The sequence below is a fragment of the Poecilia reticulata genome, chromosome 7 (genome assembly GCF_904066995.2).
Source record: "Poecilia reticulata chromosome 7, P_reticulata-male-v2, whole genome shotgun sequence".
Lineage (NCBI taxonomy): Eukaryota > Metazoa > Chordata > Actinopteri > Cyprinodontiformes > Poeciliidae > Poecilia > Poecilia reticulata.
In genome coordinates, this window is record NC_088836.1 from 21,173,074 (window position 1) to 21,193,506 (window position 20,433).

Below are 20,433 nucleotides of genomic sequence, written 5' to 3' on the forward strand. Positions count from 1 at the left end.
AGGTTTATGTTGAGAACAAATGTCTAAATGCAGTGACACTGGTGTAACATGACCCATTAATCTAGTGGTGGTTAGGACTCTGGTAGCATTTGGATGAGCAGCAGCTCCTGAAAGGACTTTTTTTGAAGAAACCATTTGAGACACAATAATATAATTTAATGAAGGTGAACACACCCATAAACTTTTCTGTGTTTTTTGATGGGAACCCTGTGCTCTGGTGGTGGTTTTGATATTAATAGACTGATGTACCGTCTGAGATGGATTCAGGAATGTATGCCACTTGTTTGTTCACCCTCATTAACTCCTTTCAAGTACTGATATCGAGATCTTGTTTTAAAGCAGAAAAGGAAGAAGCAAACCACTTGCCTTTTCTGCTTTAAAACAGAGAGTAACTTCTGAAGCTGGTAAGTCTGACTTACCAGCTTCTTAAAATTATGGATACATATTTTGACTGACTGTGGCTATGTAATATATAAAAAAATACAGTTGTGTTAGTGTGTAGGAAGAAATGTTGCAATATTTGATCATCAGAGCTAGGGCGAGCATGTATACATGTTGAATAAAAGTGGTCCACTTTGTTTACTCAGATTAAAAACAGTCTTGGTTTATCAAGTAGAATCAGAACAAATTTAAGAAAATAATCAACAACCTCATCCCCTTTTCCAGGCTAACAATCAGAACGTCATGGCCAACTGTATAACACAGAAGTTTTAGATGCTTGAGATGACCCATTGCAGCTCTATAAGCAACAGTGTCTATGTTTCAAACAATATGTAATACAGAGTAAAGAAAGCTGCACACAAACAATCCAAGGAAAATATGTTTATTTTATCTACATAGACATGATGCAATATGCATCTTGGAGGGGATAACTTTGAGACAAAAAGAAATGCTTTGGTACATCAGAGTTTCCAAGTAGCAAAAGCAGCAAGAAAACGCAGTGGCTCTTGCACACGTTTGAGGAAAACTTTTTTTTTTTTTTTTTTTTAAGCTTTGTATCCAGTTGCATCAGCCAATCAGTTGTAATTATGTATTTTCAATGGGCAAAGGATGCAATTTATATGTCATTGTTGCACACTGAAGAGGTGCAGTAAAGATTCTAGATAGTCTATCCTGGAGAAACACATTTCAGTAGATTCTGTGATGATGTTCAGGTGATGCACAGTGAAAAATTGTCAGAAAAAGGCATATGTGAATTATTAACAGTTTCAATTCTAAAACACAAACACAGTTTAGCATCGCAGGTTACAATCCAGATGTCCTGCCAAGCAAACCTGCTACTGAAATCAGCAAAATGGAGATAACTGTCAGGTATTTTAGAATAAAAGTAACATGTCAAAACGGCGTCTTCTCAGATCCTACTAATGATTTTTTTTTAAATCTGAGTATTTGATATAGTCCTACTCCGTCCTGTCATTATTTTTAGCGGGCAGAAAACTAGATGCTCTGTGTCAAAGTTAATATCAAAACGTTAAAAGCTAGAAACATTTCCTCTTAAATAAGAGCAAATTCTACATTAAAGGTGATACGACATAAAGTGCAAAGAGAGGTTTCAATAAATGCACTGGGGCTGGACTAAGTAGTCACAGAGGCAGGACACACGTACTCTAAAAACACCTCTTCCCTTTCCTCTTCACTTTTTCTTTCTCAACTCTTTTTCTCTTTATTTTAAAAAATATTAGACTTTTTTTTTTTAGGCTGGATCTTTGTTTGAACGAGCCAAGGCCTTGTTTATCCTGTAACTGAGGAAGGAGTTTATGTCCCGTATTGTCTCTATTAGGATCTGAACAAATGAAGTCTGAGAGCATTTTGTACAAGGAATCACAATCACGCGTGAACGATTTAGATATTTTCAGTCATTTTTTCAGCTAATTGCCCACTTTGTTACTTGTGAGTCATTTCCTGTGCCTTCTTCGAATTCCTCATCTCCTCGGAATCTTCAGAAAAGTAGTAAACATTGAACAGGTTCTATTTAAAAATACTGCTTTAACTGAGATCAGTGCGAACTACAGCAACAACATTTGTAACATCAACAATATCAGTAGAGTAAAAAACAAATTACAAGAGAAAAACAATTATAACAATAAAATATATCTCTTTTTAATAGAAATCAAACCATGGTATCTCTAATACGAATATATTGGACAACGTAAACCTACCCTTATCAAAGTTAGCAAAATATAATAACACAGTAAGCACATCAATCGTATTCCTCTCACAGAGAGCGCTCACATCATTGTTTCTACAATGGTGTGGGTGGGCTTGATCAAGCCATTGTTCCCGTTCGGGTCCAGAGGCTGTGTCAGCTCGCTGCTCTTCAAATTGTACTCTTTCGGGCGAGAGCTCACGCCTGACTTTGCCGGGGCCGCCACTGCCTTGATCCTCTGGGGAGGGGGAAAAGGAAACGAGACATTAGGCTAATGGTCGTCAGAAACATGGGCCCCTTCAAGGCTCAAAGAGGCAGCTACTGAGTTTGAGACGTCAAACGTTTTTGGAAATTAAAGACTTGTTAGTTCAACACTGATCAAGACATTTTAATTTACCCAGACAACGATGGATACGTCTAAGAAGGTCTGTTTGAGATGAGTATCTAACAACAGAATGTGACTTCGGACCTATCTTACCTACTTATATTTGACTGATTCTCTTCCTAAAACCAAAGAGCCAGAGATGCAAAACATGTTGATTAAAATGATACTTTAAAATGATATGCGTAACTATGATTGATTTGCTATTGAAGCCAATCAATCAGTCTTGAATGTAACATATTGTAACTTTTGATAAGAAGTTTATATAAAAAGTTGCAACAAAGAAAACACAATCATGTGTTCACTTACAGCCTGCCATATTTGGGTCTCTGTCTAGCTTTTAGCTTTGTTAGAACTTTTTTCTGTCTTGTTTCAAACTCTGTTAATTTCTCTGATTATTAGTCATTTCCCCCCAACTTCCTTTGTTCAGGTCATGCACCCAACTGCATTACATGCTACTAATTAGTTGAACCTGATTCTCTTGTCACCTAGTCACCTTCCCAGCAGTTAAAAGCCAGTCAGTTTTGGTGTCTCTCTTTGCAAGACCCTTCCATTTCCCCTCAATGCCTTTTTTTAAACTCTGTTATCTATGATTCCTTGTTGCCTGACTACATCTTTTAAGCCAATATTAGACTGCCATTTTCTTGTTTCTTGTCTTGGATTCTATTCCACCGCATTTTATACCCAGATTCTGAAATGGGCTTTCCTTGAATTAAGCTTTCTATTAGTTTTCCATTGAGTTGAGGAAACTTTTGGATTTTGGAATCTGTTCAAAACCACTGCAGATGACATGTTGCTGTTCTTTGCACATACTGTACAGCAGTTGTTTGGAAATTATTCAAGCAGACTGATGAGTGACAGCTAATCTGACAGACTCTTTCATCCAGCGTCCTGTAATATCTCTCACAAAAAAGCAAATGGTTAATATCTGATAATATAGAGTTGCATCCTATGGATGTTAATATACCACTGTGAACAGTAATTAACAGTTTCAAATTACTGAAATCAGCTAAACCGTGGAGAGTCCATCTGATTAGCTGTTAGCGTTGTTCTACCACCCTGGAGAATTTTACACTTTCTACTTGTAGGTGACATCTTTCTACCTAAATTAAGAGAAATTTCAGTGCCCATAACTTCACAAAGTATCGCTTGAAAATATATATATATTTCCTTTACTATATTGTTGGAAGAAAAATATCAAGACAGCATATCCATAGTTTGGGGATATTCATAGCCTGTGGTGGTCAGGACCTGCAATAAGTGGATCTTAAAATAAGGTGAATCAATATTCTGTGATTGGGTGGAAGAATCTCCATATAAAGCCTGAAGTCTACTAGTGGCTAAAATTAAACAGACTGGTACTTTTGTAGCGTCAGCATCTGTAATGTTGTGAAGGGATAACAGCAAATTGCTACATAGCATATAAACTGCCTGATCAAGCTTGCTTATCGCCTGCTGACTCATGCTGACTGGCTACTCGTAATGCGGGTTAATCATTTCAAAATTCACCATGGAAATTTCCACTTAGGAATCAAAACATTGCCTTATGTTCTAACTATTACTATAAAATATGATGGGGCCAATATTTAGAAACGGAAAATGTTTTTAAACAAACTTAATAGAAGCTACAGTGATTGTCTTATGAGAAATTTAAAATGACATATTTTTACACTATTTCTTTAAAGTGTCACTTAGAAACTCAATCCGCTCACCTCTATGAGAGGTCCCTCTGACTGCAGGATCTTGATGACCATCACCATTGGGATGCAGATCATAGAGGCCAAAGCCAAACACCAGCCCAGGCCAATGGCCCACTCGGGATATTCGTACACCTTGTTGTAGGTCAGTGGTTTGTACTTTACCAGGGAGAAAACAAAGCAACCCTAAGAGAGAGAGAGAGAAAAAAAAAACATGCTGCCATAAGCAGAAGCTCTGTAGCCTGTCAACATCTGTAGATGAATCCACATGGTTGAAATGACGTAATATTTGTCTGTCTCACCATGCAGAGGACAGGAGTGATGATGGTCCAGCTCCATTTCATCCATGGGTTTGGTCTGTAGCCAATCATGTCCTCGACTGCATCGTAGAAATTATCAGCTCCTAAACGGTGCAAAGAAAAGGTAATAAGCCATGAACATGCTGTGTGTTTCTGCTAAATAACAAAACACCAGCTGACATTTCTGTGCATTGTTTCTGATCACAAAGTGACCTTCATGTCGACATGCAGAGATTAGCACATTTATGGACCCTTATCTCTGCTGTTTACTATAAACTGCAGCATCATTTTCCCTCTAGATAATGTTTTGAATATATAGGCTACAAACAGTCATGGGCTTGTCTCAGGAGGTTATCGGTTATCTTCTCAGGGTGAACTTGTAATGAAGCGGTGAAGTCACCTGGGATGAACTTACTGTCTTTGACCAGTGAGCTAAATGTGCTTGGTTGTGTTTACATTTTGTTGGGTAAAATTGTAATATCTTTTATTTGTTAATTTTATTAAATTTGTGTATCTTTGCGAAAGACTTAAAATTAAATATTATCAAATAAACCACTCTAAATTCCATAATTGAAGACGTTTTGTTAGACAAAGCAAAAAAAGTTGATCTTATCGTAACGTCCAGTAAAGTGAACAAATACACTAAAATACAACAATTACTTCAAAAGCATTTAAGTTAATAAAACATAGAGCACATTTTTATTTAGGCTGATTCCTATAACTGGACCATAAATTAATCACTCATTCACTTTTTTATAATTATTTGTTTGGCTCTTTGTTTTATTCAATATAAATAGTCTTTTTTGTTTGTTAAAATAAAGATTAAAGCAATTTATCTTAGAATAGCAGACATTTTAAGACGTGAATTGTAATGTGATTGGTGAAGTTGGAGTTTGAGTGTTCAACCTCTGAACTTGGAAGCAGATAACTTTGAAAAAAAAAGAAACATCATTTTCCCTCCAATGATACTGACAATTTGCTTGGTTTGGCATTTGTTTGTTTAATTTGGCATTAGAGATTCTTTATATTTAAATCCCAATGGACATTTTTGTATTTTGGTACTTTATGCCTTTTTTGAATGTTATGCAAAAGTTTTTTGCTATCATGTCTTTTGATTAAAAAAAAAAAAAGATTTTTCTATATGTAGTACAAAGCTTAGTGACAATGTTTGTGAGATTTAGTTTTTGTTAACAGAGAGGAAACTCTGAGGTGCTAGCCCCAGCCTAGAAGGGGTCCATCTTTATTCTCATTTCCACAGTCCTGCAGTTAATCTTACTTATTGCAGACATGTAAAACTCCCTCAACTTTTGTTAGCCATTAGGGAACTCCTTCCGGGCTTCTTAGCCGACTCCCGTAAATCAGTACATGAAATGATGCTGATACAGTCACTTCCACTTACCATAAACCCAGGCTACAGCAATGCATTCGAAGAATGCAACCCACAAAAGGCACACACCACTGGCTGCATAGTAGTCAAAGAGCTGAAACACATACATGCCACCCTGGAACAGACAAAAAGCAGCTTTAATTACCTCTTTGATATATGCAACGGGGCAAAAGGTCACAGAGATAAAAAGGGATGTAAAACCATATTGAGAGAGAAGTGGGGAGGTGGTGTTGAAAGTAGGACATGGGCACTTTGGCACCTAATCAATAGAGGGAGAGTTCAACAGGTGCTGGGATGTCATTGAAGCCCGTAAACCAGTACGGTGGAAAACAGCCCTCCAAATTTTTCCATTCACCCATGAAGTTTGTGAATCATCAACATAGCGGGAGGGAGGCCATATTTGGCTGCAACGATGCAGTGAGTAAGTAAGGATTGAGATACACATATTCTGTACATGACAAGTTAATAAAATGAGGAACCTGAAGCACAAGTCTGATCATTAGGCTGAAATAAAGATCGTCTCATCTAGTCTGCCAGTGGAAATACAATTTACTGTAATATTACATTTCCGTATGAATCAAAAAGAGTGCTTTTGATTTTGTTTTTTAATTACTTACCTATGATTTATTTATCATACACTCCTTCACTTTAAAAATCTTTACAAAATCATCTTCTAATAATAATTGTAAAACCTTTCTTGTCCAGTCTAACCAGTAACCATCTTCTACTATCTTACATAAGATACAACACAGTGAGCGAGTGTCGTAAATGAGAGACAATTTCATGTCTGAATGAAAAGAACAGGAACTGCTTTTATGCTGATAAGCTGTTTCTGATAAGAAACAAACTGATACGTTTTTTTTTGCGGCAACACAAGTATCTCAGCAGCGAGGCAGTAAGATGTCAGGTATAAATTAAGTTTTTGTTCTGAAACGACCCAAAGTCCTTTTATACCTTGTTCAGTGTTCTGTGTGGTCAATATTATCATGCTGCGGCAAAACTGAACCGATCTTTTGTGGGAAACCCATAACAGACCACAGTCTGCTTATGTCACTGAAAAATACACAGCAGCTTTCCTCTACTCCTGATTACAAGAGTAAAATATTTGTGAACGAGACTCACTATGAATCTAAGCGCGACTTGAGTCTTGACAGAATGAATCCGAGTTTTGAGACTGTTCACCGCAAGTCTAAGTCAACTCACTCGGGTCACCGTCTGTGGGATGACACTTACTTTCGTTACCATTGCGAGTCCAAGGAGATAGCTTATGAGACACATCCCTGCGATGAAGATCTCTCTGCGGTAACCCTTTCTAAGAACGGATGGATAGAGATCCACGATGGATGTGATCTGTCCTTCCACTTCAACAAACTGTTGGGACAAAGACTGCAATGAAGTTTTCAGCAAACACACAGATTAGAGGAACAAAGCTGTTGTTGTAGAGCTGTAATGACAGTTTAAACAAACTCCCCCCTGCAAACATGGTTTGCTACAAAGCATGTCAGGAGATAAGAACAATGGATCAGTGTCTCAGACCACTTGATTGCTGACTTTTCTGCTCCAGTGTGTCGTAAACTACTTATTATCTAAACAAAAATTCCCAGAGGGTCTTGATGCACAGAAAAACATAAAATCGGTGGAAAATACCAAACAAAACCCTGTTTGCAACAGTGGCATGAAAACACAATATGTAGCATTCAGAGCTGCAAATCTGCATGACGTCCACCCACAGACAGTCACACACAAACACACACTGGGCCCAATTCTCCTATGAAAATAGCTGCACTTGCATGAGCATTTACATGCACTCAAATTTAGAGCATCGGTCTGATCTCGCTCTTGGATGACCATGTGCAGGACTGACTTAGTACAGGAGTAGAATTACACTTGGAGGCAGGAAATGCGATACAGCTTGAGAAGCCCTCGGACACGCATTTGTGTTTTGTCAACTTGGATTATCTTGTCCTAATCAAAGCTCAGCCTTTGCATCAAATGTGGAAGATTCGAATGCCTGTCAACGGGAGGAGCTTTACAAACAATATGTCTGGTGGAAAAGGTTTGTCAAACTTGCATATATATTCATTGTATATGCGATCACATCAGTGTGTTAAAGCTGTTTTAATCCTTCCACGGTGAAGTTAAGCAGGGCAGCAAAGTGCATTTGTTGGAGGATCAGATATCTGAAACCTTAGCGTGTTAGATATGAATCAAAGAAACACTGTGTGCGATTTACACTTCGGTCCAGGATGAAACAAGCTACAGGACCTCAGAGGGGCAGGCGTTAAACTCTGGGCACCAAACCAGTTTAACATAATTATTCTGCTCACTGTCTCCAATGATTGCAAACACCCTGACCTGGCTGTCGAGGCCCAGCAGCAGCAGCATGATGAAGAACAGGATGGCCCACAGGGTTGGCAGTGGCATCATGGACACAGCCTTAGGGTAGGCAATGAAGGCCAAGCCAGGACCTGGAAGGAGAACAGAGTAGGGATGGGGAGAAGGGGGCAAAGGACAGGATTAACACTTCTATCTGATTACAGGCTGGACTAATTACATGACGATATTTCTCTCTGGAAATATGCATTTTCTTTGACCAAAAGCATTTAAAAAATATGGCCTCTAGCATCATTAAGAAAAAAATCATATGCAAAATAAGACAGTGCTTGCAGGGGCTCTCCATGTCAAAGTGTCCCCGACATGTTAATGTACATTAGCAACACAAGCCAGTTTTGTGTTTTATGCCTTACATTCTGCATAATTTTCAACACTGGTATCATGCAACAATTATCTAATGCATGCTTATTTTTAACCTCTTCTCACAGTCTAGCACATAAATTATTGACATTTATGACTTTCTGTGCAACATTCCTATGAGTCATGGTCTCTCCTGCAGGGTGTCATCACTGCTATTCAGTCTGAACATTAGTTCACCTTTGTTGCACTTGACATTTGTCATTTCCTGTGCTGCATGCTGGTACTTACTGTGAGCAATGGGAATGAGGAGAATCTGATAAGGCACAACTTAAATATACCACTTCAACAGCATGTTGTATTTAAAGCATCAGATACAGAGTCAGCAATTGAACCTCATTTGAACAGACAAGCAACAAGCACATATGTTTGCTTTCATTGCAAATTTTGTTCATGTGCTTTGATGTGTAGATTACAAAGAAATCACAAGATTATTCTCATCACTGGCAAAATTTGGTTGAATCTCAAAGCCAGTGTATTTAGGCGTAAACAACATCAAGCAAACTTTAACACATTACCTTTACAGCTCATATACTGTGCCTTGCAAAAGTACTTGGACAACTTGAATTCTTCACATTTTGTCTCGTTACCATCACGAACTTCAACGTATTTTATTGGCATTTAAAGAACAAATTAAACTGGAAATATGCATGTTTTGTCATGCAAATCTGAAAAGTGTAGTGTTGATTTGTAGTCAGCCTCTATGTCTCTCTCCTGTAAGTAAAGGGAGTTTAACTTTAAGATTTGCACGTATTGAGACTAAAACTTTGTGAAGTAGCTCAAGATCAGTCAGATTGCAGGAAGAGCATCAGTGAGCATCAATTTGAGACTGTAAAAACTGCAATTGTACTGCGTTAATTCCACCAGATTTTATTTAGGCGTATCACACTAAAATGTAATGATGCAGGCTGCTCTTCAAGTTTGTAAAAAATTTTAAAACTATGCATCCTTTTTTGTTCCACTTCACAGTTAAGCGCTATTTTGTGTTGGCCTGTAACATAAAATACCAATAAAACACGTGAAAAATTCACTGTTGTAAAGCCACAAGTTGTGAAAAAGTTCAAATTGTTTGGACGGTTTTGCGAGGCACTGTAGAAAATACAGGAAGACAGCAACAGATCCAGTAGCATCCACCTCATTAGATCCAAAGCACAATGAAAGAAATAGGTTTACGTAGCAGTGCTGCTGGTCCAAAAATATCAACCTGAGGGTGCAAGTTCCCATGAACAGCCAGATTCATTCAGTTCAGAGCCAATCTTCTTAGCAGTGTCCACTGGTCAGAAGGATATGGAGTTACTAAACTGCACAAGCAGGATTATTGTGGGACAAGCTGATGATGACGCTCCTTATTTGCAGCAGTTCATTGTGTAGCTTAAACACACAGCAGTTGACCAATGAGATGTTGTTTGTCCTCAGTAAACGGGGAACAAGCCATTTTATCTTTGAGGGTTTTATTCAAGGAGTGTGCAATTGCCGATACCTGTACTTTCTAGCGTCATTGTGTCCGAAGCTGTGACAAAACACTACGGATTACTCTCTTTTTTTTTCTCTCTCTCTCTCTCCTTTAAATTCGCCAAAGAATTTTCCATTTCCAATTGTCTAATTGTTTGGGTTTTTTTTCTTTCGGCAGCAGCGCCCACCATCACTGCTGCCATCACACTGGACCCTCGTACCTGACTCTGCCACATCGGCAATGTCCACCCCTTGCTCTTGTGCCATGAAGCCCAGGACGGAAAATATTGCGAAGCCAGACACAAAACTGGTACCACTGTTGAGGCCTCCCAGCAGCAAACAGTCCCTATGTCACACATATGTCATGGAGGTTGTTAATGAACACAGGTGGAACCGAAGTTCCCATTTTCTTTTCAAGCAACCGACTCTCTGACAGAGCGTCGCTGTCACTATCACAGTCCTGCTCCTCCCAGCAGAAACCCAGCTCACCTGTAGCAGTTGTATCTGTACTTGTTGTAGCTTCCCAGGGACGTCATGGCGCCCAGGCAGATCGCGTAGGAGAAAAAGATCTGGGTTCCCGCATCAATCCACACCTGATGGGACAGAAGAGATGTATGCCATTAATGCGATGGGAGGGTATAATGAAGTTCTCTTGGGTATCAAGATATGATTCCCCTAGAAGATTTTAATATAGACTTGTGTGCCACGCTCTGCTCCTAAGCAGCCAATTTGGTGATTTTAAAATGCTCTTTAATAGGATCTGTTGTCTTTTTTAGAGTAAAACCTTACACTTTTACTTTTTGCCCTAAACTTTGGTCATTTTTGAAACACAATAGGCAGTTGTGATTAGGTACCAGGATTACATAAAATAGCACAGTTCAAAGAAAACCTGTTGAGCTTTAGAAAGTCTTGGAACTACTGATGAATGTTATTTCAAAAAGATCATAAGAGAGTGTGGCTCCTTTAATGGATAATCCAAAGAAAACATTTTAGCACAGTACTGTCTGTTATTCTGTTACTTTCACTTCCTGCTTTTTTTCCAGCTGGTTTTCTTGTTATACTTGTTTACACCTTATCAAAATGTTTTGTTCTACTAAGAAATTTGCCCCTGTATTGTTCCTTTTCTATGCTGTTTTGTTAGAAAGATGTGTGCTGAAAACAAACCTCATTTTTGAACATTGGTTTGTTTGGACTTTGTTTGAAGTCATTGCTTGTTTGTGTGTTTCTTTTTCTTAAGTTTCATAATTGCTATGCCTATTTTTATGCCTGTTGTTGCTTCTGACAGCTAATTAAGTGGCGCATGTGCGCTGCTCTTGTCAATGCCCCCATGGGCACTGCCACTTCCCTGAATTTTAAATTTACAGGATCCAATCCAGAAAAAAAAAGTAAGACCGAATTTCAACATAGAAAGTGGTTGGGCCCTCGCCAGCCTCTAGTTCAGATTGAATACAGCTGCAGTACATAAAATACTGATCACTGTGGGAGTAAACTGTTTACATAACTAGCACCAACTCTTCTCGGGTGTGATGTCATCCCAGATCTGATATGAGAACTTCAAAGAGGAATCAAACGGTGCATAAAACCAAGAATGCCCCAATAGATTGTCCAGATATCAGAATCTTCCCTTGAATAACTCTCTTCTTTTGATTAGCTATCAGTATAATCAGTATAGTAATTTTTCACTTTTTAAAATACAAAAAACTGAAAACGTCCTCCATATTGGTTGATAAACATTGACTTTCAGTATGCACTGTGATGCACTTTTTGAGTTGAATGAAAATCAAATGGAGCTTAGAGCTTTGATCAATAAATATAAAAAAAAAATTATTTTGTATTTTTTCTTTTATTTATCATTGTCCTTGAAAAATAAGCTGCTGATCAAATCTAAATTGGCAGATTAGCCCTAGCAAAAGATATTCATACCTCTGAGGACGCATCAGACTAGAACATGTCTTATAATTTTGTTGCAATATATTTCTATTTGTTTCCAGTTTTTCTGCTAGGATGTAAGAGGAACTGCGAAAAAAAATAGTATAAGAATGTACAAATGTTTTCATTTCCTACTCTGTAAAAAAGGTTGCATTAACGTCCATCTCTGATTATAATGGGGTGTGTTTGGAACCTACCTCTGGATCCTGGAGACGGGTCACATCTGGGTAAAGATAAAACTTTATGCCCTCAGCTGCTCCGGGTAGGGTCACTCCACGCACAAGCAGGATGATTAGCATCACAAACGGGAACGTTGCTGTGACGTACACCACCTGCACAGGACAGAGACATTTTTTCTTGCTGAAAAATCTCTTCAAAAGACAGTCAGGTAAACAATTTTTAGCATACAGGGGCATGGATCATTCAAATATCTTATTTCAAGTTCCCTGATCCACTGTTTAACCCTTTATTTTTTTCTTTTACCTATGCCTCTGTGCCCTGTAATTAGCTCTTATGAAACTCTACACTTCCTCAACTGGTGTTTGGTCAAACAGTTTTATGGCTGTGCAATCTACTAAAGGATTTAGAGGCTCAAACAGCTCTTAAGTTAATAATTTTCCTCCTGTCCACCATAAATGTATTTCTTTCATCCAGACAGAATAGAAAACTGGACAAATCAGTAACACACATCTGTTTACACTGAAGCCTGACTGATGAAGAAGTAGTTTTCAGGACAACCTAAGGGTTGGTGTCTGATTGATCTTGTTCCCCAGCATGTTGTCTTTTTCCTTTATCAAAGCAACTGTGTTTTCTTGCTGGCAAGGGTACAAAAAACAAAGACCAAACAGCATCCAGGCAACACAATAACTATAGGAAGTGCGTCCACTTGCTTCAGCACTTACTTTCCCAGTGGACTTGACCCCTTTCCAGATACAGAAGAAGCAGATAACCCACACTGCCAGGAGACACAGGGCTAAGTCCCACTTTAGGGGCCCAATGTCCTCAATGCCGGTGGAGAGACTGAGGACGTTGCGTCTGCAGAGGAAACAAGGGTTCAGGACAGGTTAGCAGCAATCCAAGAGATGTGACACAGCAGGTGTTATTTTTAATAAACACTCAAGTATGTAGGTTAGAGTTAGAGGATATAACGAGAAGCTATAAGTAGAGGAAAGGATATCAAACAGGCACATGCCTGTGTTGTTCAGCAGCTCTAGCGTAGGAAACAACAGAGTGTAAAAGCCTTTGAAGCTGAAGCTCCTGTCATATTTAGAGGTGTGAGGAAGGAAATACAAAATCATATTTCATGGTGGGAATTTAGTGTAATTTGTTGCAGGTTTTAGCTTCATTTATGACAATATAGGGCTGAAAACCGAGAACGTTGCAGAACTACGTTGTGCAAGAAATGAGCCTGACCAAACATGTTTACGCAACAAAGATACAGAGGCAGTGTTACTTCAGTTTATTCACGTGCGTGTGCATGCGTGGGTGCGTGCGTGTGTGCCTGCTCAAGCTGAATACTCACTCCCAGAACTCGGTGACTGGGGAAGTAAAGTTAGTAATGTTGGCCGTCAGCCAGAGGGTCTTGTTCTTGCGGATCGTGTCCTCCACACAGTGTTCCGTGTTCCACGGCTGCTTGCATTTCGCCCATGGAAGCTCGGGCTGAAAGCACTGAAAGAGGTAGTAGAGTCCCCAGGCCAAGATCACGATGTAGTAGATGTTCAGAAGAGAGACGATCACGATAGAAGCGTAGCCGATACCTGCAGGATTTTCAAAGAAGCATTTCCTTATTTAAAAAAAACCTGCTGGGAAAAAATGGCACAGGATAAATCTGTGTTTTAAAGCAGCTTTTTTGGTACTTTGATATAGACAAAGAAAATGTGAGAAGTGTGAAATAAATATAGATACAGTTACTTCAGTAGAGTCCCCATTAGCTACTGATGGGGACTCTACTGTGTCTATTCTACTGAGTCCCCATCAGTAGCTAATGATGGGGACTAGCTTCAGAGCTAGGAAATAATAACTTTAGTCACAAACTTCTAATGAGATAAACACCTTCAGGTTTTTCACCATGAACCATTGACTGACTGTCATTTATCAAATGCTTTGTCGGCCATAAAATAAAGCAAATACTTAGAATAAGGAGCATACGTAATTCTCTAAGAAGGAGTTGTCCTTTCCAAGAAGTTACCTGTGTGTCTTGTTTTTTTTTGTTTTTTTTTTTACCTAAAGCCAACTTCACAACTTCTGGAATATTGCTGGAGAGTGTTTATTTATAATGCTGATCCAAACAATGATCTGTGATATCAAGAGGTGCAGCCGGATGAGCTTTATTTAAACTCCAGCAGCTGGCTGTAATAGCCAACTAAAAACGGAGGTAAATGTCCTCAGCTTGAATGGACTTTCAACTGTAGCGTCCTTGGTGTATTTCTGTTATTTTTAGATGACTTTGCTTCAAACCTGAACACTGAACTCCCCAACCAACCCCCCCCCACCCGACCCTATCTGTACTCATCCACCACTCTGGAGTATTTTTAAACTTATCTTCTCCGTCACCCCCACACCCACCTCCTCATTCCCGCATACCGATTGCAAACTGATGAATAAGTCTGTGCCGTGGCAGGTGTGCCTGCACTTGACTTTGTGTAGAGGAGCTGTGGGGGAAGAGAATCCTGGATTCCCAGTGTGCTTCGAAAAATAAAAACAGGAAACACCTGATTGCTTGCTTCAGTCTTTCTCCATCCGTAAGACACAGTGCTGTGAAGTTTTTTTTTTGTTTTTGTCTTTTTATGCAATGTCTCTCATGTGGACATGACTAACTGTGTCACAGCAGCTAATGGGGCGTGGTGTGCTGCTACTGCTTCTCTACAGCTGTCCCTCAAAGTTAAAAGGGGCCACATAAACGCAGCAAGAGGACAAACAGTGTGCACAAGGCACGTGGCAGTGTGAAATTCTCACAGTGTGACATCCGTGAGTAAAAATACCGCAAAATACAATTTTGCGTTTGTGCTCTTTGTAGTGAAACGCAAGTAAAGCAATCTGATAGTGACTGGCTAATTAGTTGGGTTATCTTCTCACGTAGCTGGCCTGCATTCAACAGGCAGGTTGCTTTTAGTGGGCGAAAAGTCATTTTAAGACAGTGTTCCTTTAATTTCCACCCCTTGAAATCAAAGTCTTCTTTCAGCCAGCTGACTCACCAACAGGTGGGGGAGGGGCCGCTGGATAAAATTGTCCTTTTCTGACATTGACAGAAGCTTAAACCTTAGAAGCAATGTGAAACCATTGTTTCCATTCTCGAATAATTTGATTAATCATTTCAACTGGGCTTCAGAAAATGCAGTATTTATGATTCTACCAACTGAAACTCCATTGACTTCTTGTTTTTTTGGTTACTTAGGATTGATCAGTCTCTGTTTTGTCCTTATTTAACCCAACTGTCCATCTCTCCACCTTAATTTCACAACCAGACAGAAAGCAATGTCGTCTTTTGTCTATTTAACACAAAGGATTGCTCAAGGATGCAAAGAGGAACAAGGGAAATTGAGCCAAGAAGATGCATCACATGAGACGACGGCTCTGCAAAGAAATGTTGTGATTTATTTAGCTAACAGTTCTAACTATAAACAACATCCGTCATGTTCAACTAACTGAATTTAATCTATGCTTTGAACATTAATATGGAGCAGCATTGAGAAAAAGGATGAAGAATGAGCGCAAGATGAGATTGTCCACATGTTATATTGTGGTCTTAGGTTAATTGCCTTTGGATCAGTGGTTCTTAATCTGGGTTCGATCGAATCCCAGGGGTTCGATGAATCGGTCTCACGGGTTCCGCGGAGCCTCTGTCGTGGAGGTAAAGACACACTTGTGTAAAGTCGTGATGACGCCCCGCTTTGCTATCGCTTAATGCAGAGGATCACGTTACATTGCTTAGCCAATCAGTGCTGCGGAGGAGCAAGGAGTTCCACTCTCAGCATGGATTTGAACTTGTGTCTTTAATTACTTCAGCAAAGCTCAGTTTTCACCAAATTCTGCAGCTTTCGGTGTACTTCTAAATCTGCTCCTTAGTCGCATCTTTTCGGGGCTGCTACTGCTTCTAGTGGTGTGGAGGTGGTAACACAACTAATATAATTACATTACTAAATCGGAATACCACAGTCTTTATTACTTATTATAAATTTTTCATTCTCTTAAGAATGTAGAGCTAATTAAATGATGTAAATAAAACCTTAAAGTGGTTCCAGTTTCTCTCGATGGCCAACCTGTTGAAACTGTGGCAAATTTTAAATACCTTGGGTCGTTCCTGGACAGTCAGCTCAACTTTGCTGAAAACACTGACTATATTTTGAAGAACTGTTCTCAGAGACTCTACCTTTTAAGAAGACTTAGTGATCTTAGGGTGACCCAACTGGACTTTAGTTGGGTCACCCCAATGTCTTGAATTTGGGGGGGAAAAAACATTTTTTTATTTATCACTACAGAAGAGATCAGTGAATGCGCATATGAAACTGGTGGGTTCGGTACCTCAAAAAAGGTTAAGAACCACTGCTTTAGAGGTTTCACACAAGACAACTTTAGGTAAAAAGTTGGATTCATATGAATGGATGTACTGAACCAATTTTTTGAATATCACTAGATAGCCAGCTAAAGGGACACATGTACATGATTGAGTTTTCTGTAGGTGTGGGTATGTTCATTTGTGTATTTGGACCAACCAGTAAAGATGGGGCAGAGCTTGGCCCAGCAGGTTATCCCCCCCTCAGAGGTGTACTGACCGAGTGCCACCTCCAAGAAAAACACAGGCAGCCCACCTCCGAAAAGGAAGATGAAGTAGGGGATGAGGAATGCACCTTGGAAAACAACGGGGGAATGATGTCAAAGTAAGCCATCTACATCATTACTTCTGATGAAACCCCCTAAAGTGCAACTTGCATCTGAACCTACCTCCACCATTTTTATAACAAAGATAAGGAAATCGCCACACGTTTCCTAATCCAACAAAGCCTCCGGCCACGGACAGGACAAAGTCGAGCTTACTGGCCCACTTCTCCCTCTGAGGAACTTTTCCTTCAGCCTCGTCCTCAGGTCGGGTGCCTGGGCTCTTTCCGGGTGAAGGTTTGAGGGTGTCCTTATGGAAGTCCTTTAGGCATTGGAGCTTCTCTTTTGATGCCATGCTGGGGAAAACGAAAGGAAAACATGCTAAACATGGAATCAATGAAAGGAGACTCAGAGGTGAGAGGGATAACAGCAGACAGGGAGCGGCATTAACACAGATAATACTGTTCCCTGAATGCCTTGCAGCATGCTGTGTGAGCACATGAGATGCAGAGTAATGCTGGTAATCTCTCTAATCTCAGAAACCAATGCATGAAGGTCATTCAGACGGAACATTGAGAAGTTTGAGACAGAACAAAAGCGAATCAGCAGAATATAATTTGGCCATCCTTCAAAAATAACACCATCTCACAATGAAACTGATCCAAAGCATTTTCTAGAATATTATTTAAGGTATTCAAGTCAGGATAATGTGAATGAGGGGAGGAAAAAAGACAGGCTTTTAGTACCTGGCCTGAACTTGAGGGGAAAATATCTCCTGCTCGCAATGAAATATTCCTCCCACATCCCCAAAGCAGTGGCTGCTTTCAGGAAGCTACTACGGCTTAAGTTCACTTTAGTGTTTACATTGTAAATCGCCTTTCCAAGAAAGACGAGCTTCGTTATTCCTGACCAGGGTGTCGGATTTCCCCACATGATCCTGACAAGGGAAAGAACCTCAACAAGAAGAGGCAAGACTGAAAATAACCAAAGTTCTCAGCTCGAGTAAGGAATAAAAGAGGGATGCAAAGGTTATATTCAAGGTTTCTTTAGAGAGAAACGAAGCAATGGAGACTTCCTTCTCTTTTGTCACAAATACAGAAGTCAGCAGAGCAACACTAAGTGCTTCCTCTTAACTCAATGTTTACCACCAAATGAATGTCAACTCCGGAAACTCAGACAAAAGAGCACATTCAGAAAAGAAAAGCAAAACAAGGAGATGATCCAACCATAAACTGATGATAACTTGAAGCTGCATTTCTATAAATAGCACAAAAAAATAACCATTCAGTCAAAAAGCAATTATCCCCCCTCTCATGAATGGACACTTTGACCAGAAAACCAGCTCTCACATTCCCACCGGGATCCCTGTGCCTCCTTGGTTAATTGGCACTGCGTTGCACTCCGTGTCCCGTCATTTTCAGGGATTTCTCCCTTTTTGTTGTGCATGACAAGTCAACTCGAACTGCTTTGCATTCTCAAACCTGCTTACGTAACTGGATCCGTTCTCGCACAGACTCTGCTTCTCATCCTGTTTGCTTTCCTCCTTATCCCTTTCTCTCCGTTTCCACTCGCCCTGCTCAGTGTGTACGCCTCCACCTGCCTGCTTGCCATTTGGAAGCTGTCAGAGAAACCTTAGTACAGGCCATCTCTGTCTGTGACTCAACTCAGATTTGATTCAGAAGCGGATTTTTTTTTTTTTTGGAGCGTACCAACAGAAAGACATTAAACTGCTTTAATTCTTTCTTTCAGTCAAAGACAAACTAAACATTTAACAAACAGCATGAACAATATAATTGAACTGCTTTTTAATTTAGGCTATTTTTAACTTATACAAGTAGGAAAATGAGCACATGCAGACTCAATAAAAATGCAAAAACTTACATTTCCTTCATGGCTGCGACTATGTATAGTGATCCTCTCTCTCAGCTGTCACCATTCCTCTGTACTGAATGCCTTTATGCACACATGGGTCACAAGAAGTGGAGCTGACAGCACAGCCCGCCCCTTGGCTAAAGACAATTAAATCCAAAGTAGAGATTGGACGCAGCCGTACTGTGACAGTCAACCCAGGTACCAACGTAGGAGACTGTAAATTTCCACTACTCCCTACCCTCAAACATATACACACACACACACACACACACACACATGCGCACACACACACACAGAGTGGTGGTGTGGAGGCTGGGTGAGTGAATGTCTCACAAACAGACACACATACACACACACTTCTTATTCATGTTGAAGACACAGAGGACATTTCAGAGGAGAAGAAGGGCCGAGCTGCTCCTTTACTGTGGGTGGGCTTTGATTTATGATCTGCTGTAAAAAAGAAAAAAAAGAGGATGCCCTGAGAGTTTGGGTATTTTCTGCATATTCTAACAAACAGAAACAGAAACACAAAACGTTCATATTAAACCCTTCCTTTACGAGGCACAGTTATAGCAATGTCAGTTTTTTTTTTCTTCTTTATCCGTGCTCTTGCGACATGTGTTATCTAGGAAATATAAACAAGGACTGTATCAACTTATAACAAAGCCTAATACGGTAATGTGTCCTCTCTGTTTGTCCATGGTTACTGCTCAGAGAGTTCACAATGGTTGTCTAAAGGCTGCTGACATGTAGCAGTCAGTTAACAGCTGAAAGATTCCTCTGCAGGCAAGGTTAAACAGGCGGCAAAAAATCAGCAGAAATTAAAGCTTAAACACCTCTAAATCAGTATGTGCCCAAGTCATGGCGTTACATTGTAGTGGAAAAGTATTTACCGCCTTTGAGCTTTTCCGGGGTTTTTTTTTTTCTCTTTAGTGCTTCAGATGATCAAGCAAGATTAAAATCAGAAAACACGAGTAAACACAAAATGCGGTTTTCAATTATGACTATTTAGCAACAACAAAAACCTGTTTATACATAATTTCTTTGTGATTTAGTAAATTGTTTTGGAAAGCTCAGGAAAACTTTACAAGTCCATCCAGGCCTGAATGTTGCCCGACCTGGAGCAGTGAAATACCTGTTGAGCAGAACTTGTCTTACACCATGAAATAGGATGAAGATCTTAAGATGCAACACATCATGTGAGGAGCTGTAAGAAATCCAAGGACAGATGGAAAATAAAAAGTCCTTGACATCTATCAATCTGGAGAGGCCATGGCCATTTTTAAGGCAGTGAACCACAGCGACGCTCATTATACACAAACGAAAAAAACTTGGCACAGAACCACTGCCACCAAGGTTTATGGGACTATTGCTTCTCTATACAGAACCAGGTTGATTTGAATATATTTATTCCTTTAGTAAATTAAATCATTTTTGAAACATTAAAATTATAATTCTTCTCAAAGGCTCAAGCTTCATAGGCTGGCCCCTGGGAACTATTTGTTACACACCTCCAGCTGAAAAAAATCCATCAAGCCTTGAGGGGTTTACCTGCTGGGGGAGCGGATTTGGGTTACCTGCCTGTCAATCATACAATGAACACACAAGACCAAACAGAGGCCGGAGAAGTAGGTTAAGAGTCCACCACTCATCATCACATATAAGCCGGTAAATGTCTTACTTCATCAGACCTACTTCCCTAA

At 39.7% G+C, this 20,433-nt stretch overlaps 1 protein-coding gene and 1 long non-coding RNA gene across 3 annotated transcripts; one reads left to right on the forward strand and one right to left on the reverse strand.

Moving 5' to 3' along the window:
• Positions 1–807: 807 nt before the first annotated feature.
• On the reverse strand, positions 808–18,944 carry LOC103467518 (sodium- and chloride-dependent taurine transporter). Of its 2 annotated transcripts, none has more exons than XM_008413968.3 (14): positions 18,740–18,944; positions 16,985–17,214; positions 16,756–16,890; positions 13,566–13,800; positions 12,946–13,078; positions 12,241–12,375; positions 10,604–10,707; positions 10,336–10,460; positions 8,267–8,379; positions 7,145–7,282; positions 5,924–6,026; positions 4,528–4,628; positions 4,241–4,411; positions 808–2,384 (listed from the first exon to the last, which is right to left on the reverse strand). In XM_008413968.3, exons 1-14 carry the CDS (start codon positions 18,748–18,750, stop codon positions 2,229–2,231), a joined length of 1,890 nt encoding a protein of 629 aa, XP_008412190.1. In that variant the 5' UTR covers positions 18,751–18,944; the 3' UTR covers positions 808–2,228. The 2 variants fall into 2 exon arrangements, with proteins under 2 accessions (XP_008412190.1, XP_017161256.1); XM_017305767.2 differs by lacking the exon at positions 18,740–18,944 and adding an exon at positions 18,208–18,348.
• On the forward strand, positions 7,556–11,941 carry LOC145552256 (uncharacterized). The gene is made up of 2 exons (XR_014088237.1): positions 7,556–7,967; positions 10,293–11,941. It is a non-coding gene; the product is annotated as an uncharacterized LOC145552256 (long non-coding RNA).
• Positions 18,945–20,433: the final 1,489 nt, after the last annotated feature.